The following is a 15,805-nucleotide window of genomic DNA, read 5'->3' as shown; positions in this document are numbered from 1 at the left end:
TTGAAGACATAAATAGCCAATGATCAATACCAACATTATGTGCAATTATCATGATATCACATATCAACAATTCATCATAACTCCAATAAACTGGAAAACACACTCATACATCATATGTCAAAACAATCGTTCCATTCTTAATATGCCATATATCATCAATTTAACCATTTGTCCAATAATGCTTTCAAATAGCTTATTTGCCATTTTCAAACAAATGATCTGGTTTCAATGTAGTTTATCTTCTTGATTTTGAGCCAATCCCAATCACATTTTCCACTCGTGATAAGGCAATCAATAGTATCACATTTTTCATCAATAACAAGTGAAACAATAATGCCACATTACCGGCCTATGACAGGACAATCAATAATAATGAGATCAGCCTAGAGTCCACTCTCACCTAATAGGTTCACATGCACATATCTAATATTTTATTTTCAGTTTTAGACTAACCACCATCATGTTTTCTGCCCGTGATGGGGCAATCGCTCGTGCCATGTTTCTTGCCTATAGTGAAGCAATCAATAGTACCATATTGCCATTTGTGGCGAGGCAATCCACAATGTCCTGCTTTAGCTCGTGACCAGCAATCCATAATTAATGTGGTTAATCTAGAGCTATCACCCACCCATTCATTTCAAAATTGCATATTAATTATATTAAATTATCTTCAGTTTTGGACTTAGCAACAATCACAATTTCCGTCTTTGATATGGCAACCTATAATCTCACATTTTTGGTCTATGATGAAGCAATCGATAATAACATAACCAATCCAAAGCACCCACCTGATAATCCAATTATGCAAATCTCAATTTATAAATTAAATATATTAACATGCCCACACTATAGAATGCAAAATATTGTCACAATTTAATTCATTAATTTCTATAGCATGCATGCATATATCAAAATCACACATATATGTATCAAATTAACATACAAGAAATATGCAAAGAGGATTGTTATCTCCACCAACGATAAAACTCAAGCAAGGTGTCTAATAGTCCACATGTACCCCTAACATATCTAATCAATTTTATACTTATATTTAATAAAATTTGAAAAACTAATGATCCTTATCAAAATCCAAAAAAATAAACTCTTCCCAAACTACTTACCTAACTTAAAATAATTGAGAAGATCACATCTTTACCCATAATCAAAGGATTTAGGTATAGACCCCTCCTCACTGGACCGCCACTTCTTGATCAAATGATCATACTAGCAGGAAATTAAAATTAATTAATGAAAGACAGTGGTTAAAAAAATAAAATAAGAGAGAGAAGAAAGCCAGCTAGCTAGCGGGCCCAGTAGCCCAGAATTGATTAGATCTGCATAGGGCTGCAAATGGGTCGGGTCGAGTCGGATCCTAAGTGATCCCGATCCGATCCGGTTTCTTGTTCGGGTCCAAATTTTAGACCCAAATCCGACCCAGTTGAAAATTGAGTCAGGTCGGGTCCATGCCTACAAATTTTGACCCGAGGGGTCATTCGCGTCGGGTCAGGTCTAGGTAGGATTCGGATTCACAGCTCTGCCTTCTCGCTCATGGCCAGGCTGTCGATTTCCACAGGCTCAACCTAGCCTGGCCACGCCGAGTTGACTCGAGTCGACCGGGCCAAGACTCACAACACATTTCTGCGGAAAAATAACTACTGATTAGAACAAAGATTCGGAAACATCACGTCTGGGGTTCGATTATCTGAAAAATCCATTAGCTTACCGGTGTCCTACCGGTGAACCTCCATTATGTTTCAGCTCTGAACTCAAGACAATTGTCCAATGATCCATCACGAATAAAACCCATACAATCTTTTGTTGGAAACAACTAAATGCCGCAGAATGTCGTTCAAATTGCTAAAGTCTTACGATGTTTCAAAAATTATCCATTAAGAAAGGTACATATAGAGCAAGATGACATAATCTGGCAATGGAGATGAAATTAGATGAACTAACCTCAAAAAGTAGGGTTCTCAATACATTCATATTGCTATGAACATAGGCAACAAAGACTAAGAACAGTATTAGAAACAAGAATTAATGTTCGGATTGAGAAACTTTATGTTGTTCGTAGCTCTTTTTATTTTTTTGGTAGAAGTTCATAACTCAAATTTGAATAAGGAACAGCGGCAAAAAATTGAATATCCCCACTTCTAACAACTTGACAAAACCGCGATATCAGCCAGGGTTGGGAACTATGGTTGATGCTCTGCCAAGCTATCATCGTAAAACATGCCACAGCATGCAACATCGTCTTCAGGTACAAGATATTTCCAGTTGTGTACTAATCCAAGATAAATATATTCATTAATCATCTAGCATCATAATTATGTAAAAATTTGTACATAGAAGCTTACTGCAAGATCAGCAGGAATAATACTCGATGGTGAGAACGAGAGATGTGACTGCTGATATTTCAAACTCGAAGAAGAACAGGGTACAGCGAGAAGAGTGCTTAATTCATGAGCTGTTCAGTACCATTATTTATCAACCTATATTTTGAAGGTTTTCTGTCATAAAATATAATTTATGTCAAATATAATTTACAGGTGGATAGGTTGGACAAGCACATTTCAGAAATGGAGATTATAATCAAGGTTGGACAAAATTAAAAGAGTGATACATATTCTTTCTCAATTCAAGTAAACCAAACTTGAATTATTTATTAAACAAAATCTATTCTCTGAAGAAAAATAATCAACCCTTTTGCGGCTTACTAAGCTCATATTGTGTATTATCTTATTTGGGAGACAAGAAGAATAAAATAAAATTATGACTGAACAGGCGATATATTATATGCTTTTTGATAAGCACCATATAAAGATGGAGGGCAAGACTTTGCTATATGATTACCCTTAAAGACAAGCACTATGTTCTATATATCTTGTTAATTAGTACAAATTGATTGTTATTCAGAAAATAACGAAACAAATAGTACCGTCAATCAGCTATTCTGAGGCTGAGAAGAGTTCTGTTGCTTCTTAAACATATTCTTTATTACTTCTTCTTTCTCATCAATGAAACTGAAGAATTTATAAATGGAATGAGAACAGCCCTTGCTTGACTGTCCATAGGAAGATGCAGGATCTCTTTGCTTCCTATTGAACTGAATGAACTGGCGGATTGCCCTTATAAGAAATAGCAGAAGAGAAATAAAGGTAGCAATCCCACAAACCAAAAATAGTCCCCAAAAGCTGCTTACATGAAGCTGGTTAGGATCAGAGCTCGTGCTTGTCTGAGTAACACAATTTGTCTTGCAAAACCACTTCTTGTGAATTTTCTGGAGTTCTCCATTCTCCGAAAGGTTTAGCATAGCTCTTGACATGTCAATCGCGAGGGGAGAATCTCTTGGAAATGCCTGTCATAGTTTGTCAGCAATGCAAAGCAGTTGTCATGAAGCATATAAGAAAACAGATAATTTGCTATTGCAAAAGAACAAGTATCAAACTATGTATTACATGCTAATAATAAATCTTATCGACATAATCGTTTCATCTGTTTCATCAAGGATATTTCTGTGATGTAATTTAAAGTTCTAGAAGGAATGTTAAATAATAAAACAGATAATCTTTTATTTTAAAGGAAAAGGTATCAAACTATGTATTACATGATAATAAGAAATCTCATCTACATAATCATTTCATCTGTTTCATCAAGGATATCTGTGTGTGTGTGTCCATCAGCATGTGTTTATGTGCGTACGATAATTTATCTTTAGTAATGACAGTAGTCACATGATTTTGTTTCTTCTCTCTATGAACACAAACAACCACTCTTGTTGCTCAAGGGGTAACCAGAATAGCTGCCGAATGTCGCTGGAACTCAGTAGCTTAACAGACATGCCATCAGTCAGTTTACGCACAAATAAAACAACAGAAATCAAGAAGCCTAAGGTGATGTCTCCAGAACAGGTTTCTATTTTCATTTATTTCCTAACTCACTAAAAGTTACTGATAGAGGAAAAGGAAGAAAATTTTCTATTTAGAGAAAGAAGAACATCAACATATGAAGCTATTTCTTCAGAATTTTAATTCAGTGAATAAAATATAATCTCAAGGTTTTACCTTTCAACATGCAATTTGGCTTATTTTTTGCACTGTGGAGATGGATACAACTCCTTTAAGTAAACTTGACTACTAACCCTCTTGATCTAGACTCCTTCAAAGCCATAAGAACCATGGGCTCTTGTTCAGCTGCATGAGCATAACTGTAACAAAAAGGCAGATTCTCATTCCATGGTATTATAGGTTTTGTGGCAAACTCACCTGTTGTAACTTCCGCCAGTTCCCCAACTAACCTGCAGAGTTGTTGTTTCGGGTAGGAAGCTATTCAAGCCACTTTTCAGTATTTGACTGTTCTTGTTTGGTCGATTGAGTTGATCATATGGATGGGATGAGCATGTTTGTTTCATATCAATTGACTTGTTATTGACATACTCCTTCTAATTCACAGTACTTTCAAGTCCATTTCTTACTCCCTGTTATCCAACAGGAAACTTAGATGCAACTACAGTAGAATTGGTAATATCTTCTCATAGACCATACATTTGTTTCTTTAACATCCACTGCATCTTAACTTTTTCCTAAATTGTGACATGCCATGGTACGCTGTTCATCTAGAAATACATTATGTAATTTAGTTGGTCTAGGTGCCTTTCTATGTATCCCAGCTCTTTGGGGCACTCCATATACGCTAGAATGTTGGTAATTTTTCAAGTCTTCCTTTCGATGCTAGCATCACTATCAATAGTATATCTGATGTATAAATTTTCAACATCAACAGAAGTGGTGTAAGTAGAAATTTCTTTCAACTAGTTAATTGCATATTCATTATAGACTGTTATTTCTGTTCAAATATGTAGGGACTTCACTATTATGACTAGTAACCATCGGATATCAATAAGATATACCATTGTAATCCAAGAATATTTGTCTTCTAAATTTCTGCCACTCCCAAATATTGGTAAGGCTTATGTATTCATTTGCATCAATGGATTAGTAATATTGAATGCAAATGCATCATTTACACTGTTCCTCCTTTTCCTTTTTTCTATCATTACCTAGTTTTTGAATGGAAATTGTCCATACTGCAAGTTGATCCTCATTGCTTCTAGCAGGCATATCTTAACTAGCCAAAAATCTCAAATAATATAAATCTACAATAGACAGTTGTTGAAATCACAAATTATGCCAAAATTAGATTTATAGCAGCTAATGAGTACATATCAGATTGCATGGTAGATCATAAATATGGTCCAGGAAAAGTGACCAAGCATGTTCTTCATGTATTATACACCAAAAAAATTCAAAGAGCTTCATGATTTTGTTACCCCTTATCAGATTTGCTATTGTCAGCAGAATTCTGAAATATAATCATTTACTTCTCTACACTTATAAGGATAACATAACAAGGAACTCTAAGGGCATGGCCACAAGTCTACAATTCTCATGCAATAAATGATATTGGCCCAGAAAACCATCATTTCTTTTCCTTTTTGAGAACTACAAAGGGATGAAACCAGTAAAATTGCATGAGGTCGAGATTCGAACCAGGGTCACTGGTCTCAACACACTGTGACTTTATCAACTAAGCCAGTGGGCACCTTCAGAAAGCAAGCAATTTTTTAAGATTAGCAAAGTAGTACATCTTATATAGGTAAAGAACAATGAAAGTGATAGAAAAAAAAAGTTAATAAATGATTCAGTGATTCGTAGATTTTGATATGATGTAAAATTTTACAAGGTTACCATTACATAAATAAAGACATATCAGAAATAGCATGAAGATAGTGGAAGGAAAAGGAAAAGGTGGTGCCAATAGGGTTCTATGATCTCGCCCTCTATACAAACACAAACACATACAAGTATGCATGAGGGTGGCCCAGGCACGAGTCTCCGCCACTGCGGTATTTGGGGAGGGTCAGAAGTACACAACCTTACCCGAGGTTGTTTCTATATTTCAAATATGTGACAACTAGGTCACAATGGAGCAACCTTACCATTGCGCCAAAGCTCACCCTTACATGCAAACATACATACATACAACCAACCAAACTAGGCTTTGTACTAGAGTCCAAGGAACCACTGCCTCGACCATAGGTGGAACAGCTATGGTGGTTGAGTTCAACATGTCTATGTTACTCACCCTACACCATTTCATAAATGGCCTATAAATCAATCATAGAGGGCCAAAATTCCTTAGGCAAAATCAACTTTATATAAATTGTGGAGATGTTGAAATAACTTCGATGTGAGAGTTGTGTGAGCACCAAAGGTGTGGGTGCCATTGATGTGAAGAGACAATGAAGAGATAAACAAATTAATTAAATATTACAATCGGACTTCAATTATTCTCTTTCGGATGTGGAGAGAATCATAAGAAAATTACATTACCTTTATTCCTAATAGGTTATGCACATTATGTTGAAACTACAGTTTGATTCAAAAAAAGATTATCTTTTAGTTTAATATTACTTGGAGAACAACAATGTGTGGATGTCATAGAAACCACCGATAATTGTTTTCAGACTAATAATTTTTTCAATAGCATATTAACTTTATACATTATGAGTACAATAACGTGCGCTTGAATTCAAATAATATACTTACAAATCCCCATCCACTCCTTGTGAATGGCTGCCCAACAATGCCAAACCCACTTCTTTTTGACAGAAATATTTCAACATAGGGAAGCTCATCTACAATTGCGACCACACCTCCATTTTTGGGCCCACGTTGCAGTGCTACTTCATAAGCTTCAGGAGAACCAAGAGAAACAAGCCTTGATGGATGTACATTAAGACCATAGATCAGATAGCTCTGAGCAAAAGATCCTACTTGATAACCAATAGGCTGATTACTAGCTATCAAGCTATCAAACCCTTTTATTGGAGATGAAAGCTGCTGGACAGTAAGAAAAGATGTCAAGCTTGCAGTGTAGCTTGATGTTATCACCATCAGCAGAAATAGCCACACCATCATCACAAATCGCCCAAGTGTGCTCAAAGTATCTTCTTCTGAGACCCAAGAGAGAGCATTTTTTAGTTATATACACAAACTTGTGCCAGGTTATTTGGTTGCAAGACCATGGCTACTGCAAAGAAATAAAATATTAAATTATTGAGAATGCTTGAGTTAAAATGTCACTCACGCTGTGACTGGAAAGGTGTTGAGAAACTAAACCTGCATAACAGAAACAGATAAGTGTTAGTTTCTAAATATTATGAAAATGGAAAACAAACAAATCATCAAAAGTTAATGAAGAAATATTACCAGTTTCTACTACATAGTCATGTTGCCAGTCTTCCAGAAATTCTAGTGATGCTTTTACCATGCGTAAACTAGGGCCAACTTTTGTCAGGATAGTGAATTGTTTCTTAGTGAAATTTCTACTAATGCAATAATTTACTTGCATGGCACAGGTACAAAATCAGGTCCTTTTTAGATACCCCCCCCCCCCCCCCCCCCCCCGGCCCGCCCGCCTGCCCCTCCCAAAAAAAAAAGAAAGGAAAAAGAAATCAGGTCACTTAAGGTGACCTTTTTAAAACATTCTGCAGATACTGTACATTCTTTTTATCTATGGCTATGTTTTTTCTCTTTTTCCTTGAGAGGAAATCTACGGCAGTACTGCATTATCTATAATCAATTCGAGTAGATAAACCAAGTTCTTCATTTAAGATTTTCCTTACCATCATACTTTCTGTCATGGATAACAACAGGCAATTCCAAGTTCACAATGAATTCAGTGCTGCTAAGGTAACATGAGACCAAATGTCTACCAGCTATAAGACTATTTGTCAATGAGGGTGAGAAGAATATATTATTTTCCCATGGACCACCACTACTGAAATCCCAAATCAACTAAACACAAATCAGTTTATTATCTTAAACAAGGTGCGTACTCCAATAGAGCATGACATTCACAAGAGGAAAGGCCCTACATAGTGTCTTACAAATATCAGTAAAACTAATATTGTAAACATTTAAAAGAGATTGCTAGGGCAAGAGTATTATTAGAAATCAGTTGCAATTATAATATAATTGTACCATTTATTTAAGCATCTAGAAAGGCTTACAAGAACATAGTTATGCACTGCCGCTTGGGTGGACCTCGAAAAGCACTATTTACCCGATGCTCAAGCATCCAGATAACCACCCCAATTAAGAAGAAAAATGCTCCAGTCATGCACCACATTCCCATAGTAAAAGGCCTGAGAAAAACCCAAGCATTTGACTTGATACTTTTAATAGATGCCAGTATTACAAGGCCAGTAGAGATATAAGGCTGGGTGAAATCCACTATTTTAGTCCGATTTGTAACTATGGCAATATCCCCGATGGCTGCATCAATGACCTAACATAAATTTCATTGTAAGTATCCTAATAATGTGAAATGAAAACAACAAAAATGGAACAAATTAAAGAGGTTGCCAGTAGGTAATTACATCTTCTGCAACCATGCCCACAAGTTCATCATAATTTGGATTGGAGCGACCATAGCCAAAAGGCACAAATTGATATGAAACATCATAAGGAATTATCTTAATTATGGCCTTGAATACATCAATACAATATCCACTAACATTAACAATATTGCTTTTGTTCGTTACTGTCACAAATTCAAGATAACTCGCTCTGAAAGGAACTCCAATTCTCAGTGGCTTCTCATTATTTGCAACAACCCATCCCTGTGGCTTTTCTGTTTTTCCACCAGGCCACACAATTCTGTCAAGAACTTGATTGAAACTTAAATTTCTCTGTCCATTCCTATAAGAACTTTCAGGTATAGAAATGGAGAGACCCAAATAATTAGACCAGTATCCAACTGTATGGACCATTGAACCATTAACATTAATGATTTCATAAATACCATTGATGAGGTTGTTATCACTATCAAACTGAACTGGACCAGATAAGCCAGTAAACTTCAAGCTTAATAATTTCTTATGTAACAGGGAACCACCATCAAAGGTTTTAAGCTTTCCCAGCTGCATCTTTCCTTTTGAAGTTGGAAGCTTGCTGTTAGAAGAAAAAGTTACATTTCCAGATTCATTAAGGAAGTCATTGATGGCATGAGCAACTGCCCAGACTGTATCATATGCATAAAACCCATATGTATTTAGTTTGAAATTTACCAACCCTTCTTTGTTCAGTTCATTCCATCTAGACACGAAAGCATCTTTTTCATTTGATTGTGGAACATACTGACGAAAACCGACTACTCCTTGCAGATAACCGAGCGAGTTGCGGCTGATTGATTCAGATGTATCTAGAGTGGTAGAAAGCCAGTCAGTTGCCAGCCATACATATTCTTCCGTCAACATCTGAAGATCTCGAGCTGCAGAGAAAATCTCAAGTCCAGAGTCTGGAGTAACATGTACAACATAAACTCGTGGTCCAATCATTCTGGATTTTTGCAGCACATCCAGAATCTTATCACGGGTGGCTTTTACTGGCAGAGCAATTTTGTATATCTTTGACATTTTCTTTGCAAGTTCGTCATCTAGATAGTATATTCCATTTCTTCCATAATCATCATCCACAAAAATTGCAATGACCCGTCTCCACCCATAATAATCAATTACATCTGCCACTGCAGCCATCTGGTAAGAATCACTATGTGTCGTGCGAAGAAAGAAAGGATATTCAAGAGAAGAGAGAGTTGGATCTGTGGCAGCAAAGGATATGAGTGGTATTTGCAGTCCATTAGATATGGATGAGATCATATGAGCTACTGCAGAGCTTTGTGGCCCAATTATTGCAATTGCTTGCTTCTCAAGAACACTAAAGGCTGCAGCAAGAAGGAAAATACAAATACCATCATGTTTCAAGATACATATCCTACAGCAATTACTCTGAAGAAAAGAATCACCTTATAAGTCAAAAGAAAGAAATTTTAAGGATCATTCGTTTTATGATTTATCATAATTTCCCAAGATAGTGGTTGTAAATATTTTATTCTTCTAAAATTGTACCTAAAGTAAGATATAACTTTTAAATTTAAAAAATGAATATAATTTATCTATCTATTGCTATGTACAACAAAAAGCATATTTAGTCTTGAAGAGATATTTTAGCAGCTATATGCGACATCACTTCATGTAAAACTTATTAATCCATTGGTAGTTCATCCCTGGAATACTTCATATGGTAACTGAAATGTGCATCTTTTCATAAGCTATATTGAAACAAACACTAATCAGTTTACATTATAGTTGAATCATAATGACAAGATTTCACAAATAGTGACACCTATTACAGTATAACAAGTAAGGCCCATGTGCAGATTGTTTACTTGAATACTATGCTTAATAAAGGTGACTATTTGCCAGCTTCTGACCATATGTTCAAAAAAGGATGAGAATAATTTCACTGTTCTTGATATTCTGTTCTTTGTCCATTTTTAGACATTTTATAAATCCTTGAGCTAGATATGCTTAAGCCACAGTTCTACCTGGAATGTCCTGACACTTAAGCTCAAAACTTTGAAGGATTCTGTGCTATTAGATGCAGGAGTTTTCAGTTGATATCTACAAGGATATCCTTGGTTTGCTGCAGGCATTGGACTAGCATGGTTAACATTAAACGCTTTTGTTTTCATGTCACACTGCTCTTGTGAAATTGACTAGTTGTTAAACTACAAGCTCATTGAACTTCTGTCTTTTCCTTGATCTGGTCTGCAAGAACACTTAAATATTACCTGGAAAAATTATTTTGAAACAAACAAGCACGTTACATGGGATAAAGTGAAGCTCAATGTGCTAAAAAAATTTGAAGCCTTGAAGGGTAGTCATGGAAGTAATGAACTCAACTGAAAATTTTCAAGAATGCTGACCCTATTCTGCCATGTAATGAGCCAATAATTCCATCTCTTTGCAGACTTGATGAGATTTAACTATCTAGAACATGGAAGGAATAAAACAACTGGTTTGTTCATCATGATTAAATAAATTTCTAGTTTTTTGAAAAAGCAAAAGAATCCACTAAAGATGAGGGGGGAGCACCATCGGACAGTAAGTGGTACCCTTACAAATGTTTCCACTAAAGAAATCATTCTCGGATCAAATGGCCGACTCTCATGCATTTCAGTATGTCCCTCTTTGACATTCGTAGCACTTTTTTAGCAATCTTTTCAATTTAACAAGAAAGGACAATTCTTGTGGATGAGCTACTAACTTGGTGGAAGGAATATGAAGGGACTTTCAACTCTTGAATGTTTGATGTTGCTGACAAGACTTGGGGGACTGGAAGGAGTGTTTAAAAAAAGAAAAATGAAATATCTTTGCCCTGAGGACAAGTGACCATTTTTATATAAATGATGTTTGTTAATTTATAGTTGCACGGTTCCAATTTCAAACAAATGAAAATAGGTGTTCCTTGCTCCTTTCACTATTTGGATTATTCAAAAATTCTTCAATGCCTTGACAGATCTATCATTATTCACTAACTCACCTTCTCTTCCATCTTGACTAGAGGTTTGTGACTCTGACAATGTTGATTAGCCCATTGTACTTACTGATCATCTATTATTTACTTCTATAATATATGATGCTTTCATCTCTTGAAAGAGTAAGAAAGGAGATTCCACTACTTCCTACACTATGAGCATTGAATGTCATGCGATGGCTTAAGTATTATGGAGGTTCCCAAGTTTTGTCTCCTTCTCACCAAATTGGACCTCATATTTTTTACTCGCACCTATACTAAGATTACTACTAAGTAGACCATGTATCTGATGTTGCAATTTAGTGTTTTATTTTTAGAATCTTGTTGATTTCTGCCAAACTCAAAACTTATGTTGTACAAAGCCAGTCCCAGCACTGGATAAAGGAGGACGGTTGCAGTAGGTTGATAGTTAGAAATTTATAGTCGCATCCTGAACATGAATCCTAAAGGGAAAAATGTTGGGGTGTTCCCTGCCCTTAACCGAGAGGAATGAAGGAAAGGGTTAATGTGGCCAACCCCAAATAAATTGGGATTAAGGCTTAGTTGAGTTGAGTTGAGTTGAGTTGAATTGTTTATTTCTGCTAATTTTTTCATTGTATATATATAATCAGTCAATGTTTCATGTCTCAGTACCAAGTCCCGCACCACTAACACCCCATACTACCTGAATGATACAATACTTAACATGCTACGATAAGTTAAGTTGGTCTTTTGTGGTTCCGCACTACACCAAATCCTTTTGTTATGGTAAAGAATAAAAAACTTTATGCTCTTCGTTCAGTTTTCTATCCCATAAATTATACCTGATTGTGACTGTGTTTGTGTGTGTACGCATACATATGTATACATATACATATGTACATGTGTGTGTATAACGCCACTTGCAGCCTGTCGTAAAAAGCACATCAAACTCTAAAAATTAATCCTAATTCAGTCTTCATGAATGCAAGGGTGTTGGTAGCCCTCAATAGGAATAACTGGCAAAAGAGGCATCATAAAGCCAACCCAAGAGAGGAAGGCATGATGGTTCTATTTGTGTGTTTATCTTTGCATTTCCTCCTTTCCTTTCTCGGACTTGTAACTAGGCTTTAAAATAAAAACTGAATACAATGCACATTCTCCATTCTAAGTGTGCCATGCCTACGCCTTCTGTAGGAAATCTATAAAGGAGAATGATTTGAGAGATCATTTGCTTCTTTGCAGACATCCGCAAAAACCTTGGCACAAAGCTATCTGAGAACAAAATCAAAGCATCTAGACTTTGTAGTCTTGAGGTTTATTGCACCTCAAAGCTCTAAAAATTCTACAAATTTTTCAGTATTTCCTTTTTTAGTCACATCACACAAAAGGATCAAGGAACTTTTGGGCTTGGCAAGGACTTGCACATAGAGGAGTACGATCGAATTCAAGTTTGTCATACCTCAAGATTTCAAATACTGCATAACTACATGTAGGAGGCAAGTAAAAACTTAGGGCAGTAATTACATAACTCAATACCTAGGCCAGTGGGCTCGAAATTCATTAATACATTATCTTGTATTTCTTTGTTTATTGGAAAATTTTGATATGAAAAAGCTAATGAAATACATTTAATAGAGTTTCATGAGTAATTTTTATTTATAAATTCTGTTTTTCTCTTTTCTTAGAGACAGAGAAAGGGAGGAAAGATCTCCTAGAATAAATTTCCCAGTTTCAAATACTTAGGAACTGACCTCCCAAGCTTCGAACTTGAGACCTCCTCCAATTGGAGGAGGGGTGTGAAAACTGGGGCATTTCCCAATTCACTCTATCACTATGCGTGACATTTATAGATCAGCAACATACTGCTTAGCTTATAATTGGTATTCCTGCCCATGCAATAATATGATTGTTAGATTGTGAAGGTATACAGTAGAAACAGAAAGAGAGATGAAGCCAACTGGGGCACCCAAAACTAATCCCTATGTACTCACCAAAAAAAGAAAAAAGAAACATTTTAATCGGTATCTGAAAGTATCTCAGGAGTGTCCAAGAAGTATCCAAAGCCTTCTTAAATTTTAAAAAACAGGATTGTTAAAACAAGTAACACATATCCTAGAAATACCCAATGAGTACCAGTGTCTAATATGTATCCGATATGGACCTAACATGCAATTTGAAGTATCCATGCTTCTTAGCACCATTCAGGTTTTCTCTCGCTCATTTCTAGTAATATATGTACAGTTCTTCACAGAGCATTGCATTAACAAGAAGCACTGTGTATACAATATCCTATATTAGCTCTGTTGATGCATAAATGCCATCAGTTACTATGTTTTATGTTATGAAACTCAGGCTCAACCCACCCTCCACCGCCACCAAACAAAAAAAAAAAAGAGGAAAAAGAGAGAGAGATAAAGAGAAAAGAAAGGCAGGAAAAAACTGAAGAAAACAATAACCGCCATCATCCTCTTTTGGTGGCTTGTTATTGCATTATGGCATCTTTCCAACTCTTGGTGCCAGAGTTTTAATGTATAATAATGCTGGAAGGCAATGGAGAGAGAAAGAGCTAGAACAGATCGGAGGAAAGTCTCTTTTCTCAGCCCTAGAAATGTAACAAGGGGGCTACTTTATATAAAGTCATAAACATCCAGATGAAGTCCCAAAAAAGAAGACCAAGAAAAAAATTCTATTGAGAAATATGGTTATTGGCCACCCCAACGGATCAAACTGTGAGAAAAACATTAGATGTTGTATAAACTATTTGCCATGAAGAGTGTGGAAAAAACTACGTGATCGACATGAATGAGAAAAGGGAAAAATCAAAATAATCAGTATAGGACTATATAGAATGTTCTTGAATCCATGCTTAGGAGCAGAAAACAGATGTCTTGGTCTGTTTGAGTTCTAGTAAATGTTCCAAAAAGTCATTAATAAAATATTACATGTCACAAAAGTAAAAAAAAAGAAAAAATAAAAGAAAATGGAGATAAGATCTTTGCTTCCATTGAATCAGCTTTAAGTTAACTGAAGTATAAAAGAGCAAACAAATCAAAGGATTGTTTATTTCCATTTCCAACAATGATGCAACACCTATAACAATCATACTTTACACAGCCTTTTTTGTTTCTGGGATGAAACCTTCTTATAACATTACTTCCCCAGAATTTGCAGTTGTATAAAACAGAACCTTAAAAGCCATAAAAGGTATACCATGATACAAAACCATAAACATTAAGCTTTTTTCCCCAACAATCTAGGTTGATATTGCGAATCCTTCTAGGTTCCATGTAGATCTAAGGACCAGAGAGACATAAAAATTTTGTGCAAAGGATATGATGATTACCTCCAAGGGATCCAACAAAAACACTACAATTCGAGTTCTCCATAATCAGGTTCAGTCGGGTTCCACCAAGAACACTCTTATTTGAATTGACATCAGCCACAGCAGCTTCGATTGCAGCCTTCGCGACACCACCGATAAATGAATCATAAGTTAAAACAGCACCAACGTTAACAACAGCAGGCCTCTCACAGATGACGAGATTATTAAGCCCTGAAACCAAAACAAACACCAGAACCAGCACTCCAGGCTCCATGATTGAACCCCAGCTGCTACGGGAGGCCGGTTATACTTATCCCGCAACTAATTGTGATCTTCGATCTAATAATTCCAGATTATATGAGCGGTATCTTCACCAAATAGTTTACAACAACTCTAAATCATCATCACGAAGAAATCCCATTTCAGACTGGAGCTTGGATCTGCAGTTTTTCAGAAAGCAAAATCAACTCCCAAGTGCAAAATCCCAAACTAACCAATGCTAAGTAAAGACAGAGGCGAAGATGGAGAATTCAAGTAATGATGGAACCTAAACTATCCCAGGCCCTAGACCACCCTCGTTCGCCCTGGGCGTTGATTGACCCAAAAAGCTTAAAAGAGACCCATAAAAGACGGACTCGTAAAAGTTGGTAAGACGGCCCTCTAGCCCAAGGTATGCAAGGAGCATCACGGGCTCGCGAAAAATGTGCAGCGGATTACCTTTCCCGACCCTCGTTAAACCATTTATATTTTATTTCCACGGCCGCAGACTGACTTCCATCCCACAGGTTTGGTGTAATTTAGGGCTGGCATGGTCGCACCCGCCTCCATGGATCTCGTGTCTTAATCCTTTTGTCCGGTTCCCTTCGGTGATGTCGACGCAGATTGGACCCTGTCCGCATGACGTCCACCTCACCTACACCCCTATGCTGCTGCACGGACCCCTTGCTATCACATGGGACTGGCGACCCACGTCGCGATTGCCGCCAATTTAGGATTGATGATACGAGTTGGTTCCGTAAATTTGTAAGACTAGCAGGAGAAGATCCAAAGGCCTACCAAATTAGTTTCAGTTAGATTT

General features: G+C 36.5%; 1 protein-coding gene across 4 annotated transcripts; it reads right to left on the bottom strand.

The window, feature by feature from the left end:
• Positions 1 to 2,773: 2,773 nt before the first annotated feature.
• Positions 2,774 to 15,506, bottom strand: LOC103723202 (glutamate receptor 3.7). Of its 4 annotated transcripts, none has more exons than XM_088702937.2 (7): positions 15,445 to 15,506; positions 14,749 to 15,167; positions 8,444 to 9,789; positions 8,075 to 8,352; positions 7,150 to 7,181; positions 6,609 to 7,015; positions 2,774 to 3,358 (listed from the first exon to the last, which is right to left on the bottom strand). In XM_088702937.2, exons 2-7 carry the CDS (start codon positions 14,999 to 15,001, stop codon positions 2,945 to 2,947), a joined length of 2,730 nt encoding a protein of 909 aa, XP_088559063.2. In that variant the 5' UTR covers positions 15,002 to 15,167; positions 15,445 to 15,506; the 3' UTR covers positions 2,774 to 2,944. The 4 variants fall into 4 exon arrangements, 3 of the variants coding, with proteins under 3 accessions (XP_088559063.2, XP_008812268.3, XP_088559064.2); XM_008814046.6 differs by lacking the exon at positions 15,445 to 15,506 and adding an exon at positions 15,275 to 15,442; XM_088702938.2 differs by lacking the exon at positions 15,445 to 15,506 and having other exon boundaries at positions 8,444 to 9,017; positions 9,138 to 9,789; positions 14,749 to 15,152.
• Between the last annotated feature and the right edge of the window lie 299 nt (positions 15,507 to 15,805).

This window comes from Phoenix dactylifera, chromosome 8 (genome assembly GCF_051530095.1).
Source record: "Phoenix dactylifera cultivar Ajwa chromosome 8, Ajwa_hap1_PhDact_Kaust_v1.1, whole genome shotgun sequence".
Classification (NCBI taxonomy): domain Eukaryota; kingdom Viridiplantae; phylum Streptophyta; class Magnoliopsida; order Arecales; family Arecaceae; genus Phoenix; species Phoenix dactylifera.
Note: the sequence above shows the minus strand (reverse complement) of the source record. Positions and strands in the feature narration are given on the sequence as shown.

Excerpts from the sequence above, each read along its gene's own strand:
- LOC103723202 (XM_088702937.2), bottom strand. The coding sequence starts at position 15,001 with ATGGAGCCTGGAGTGCTGGTTCTGGTGTTTGTTTTGGTTTCAGGGCTT. Across the intron at positions 8,353-8,443 it reads TGGGCATGGTTGCAGAAGAT|GTCATTGATGCAGCCATCGG; the intron begins GTAATTACCTAC and ends AATTTATGTTAG. Across the intron at positions 7,016-7,149 it reads AACACCTTTCCAGTCACAGC|AAGAAGATACTTTGAGCACA; the intron begins GTGAGTGACATT and ends CTTGGGTCTCAG.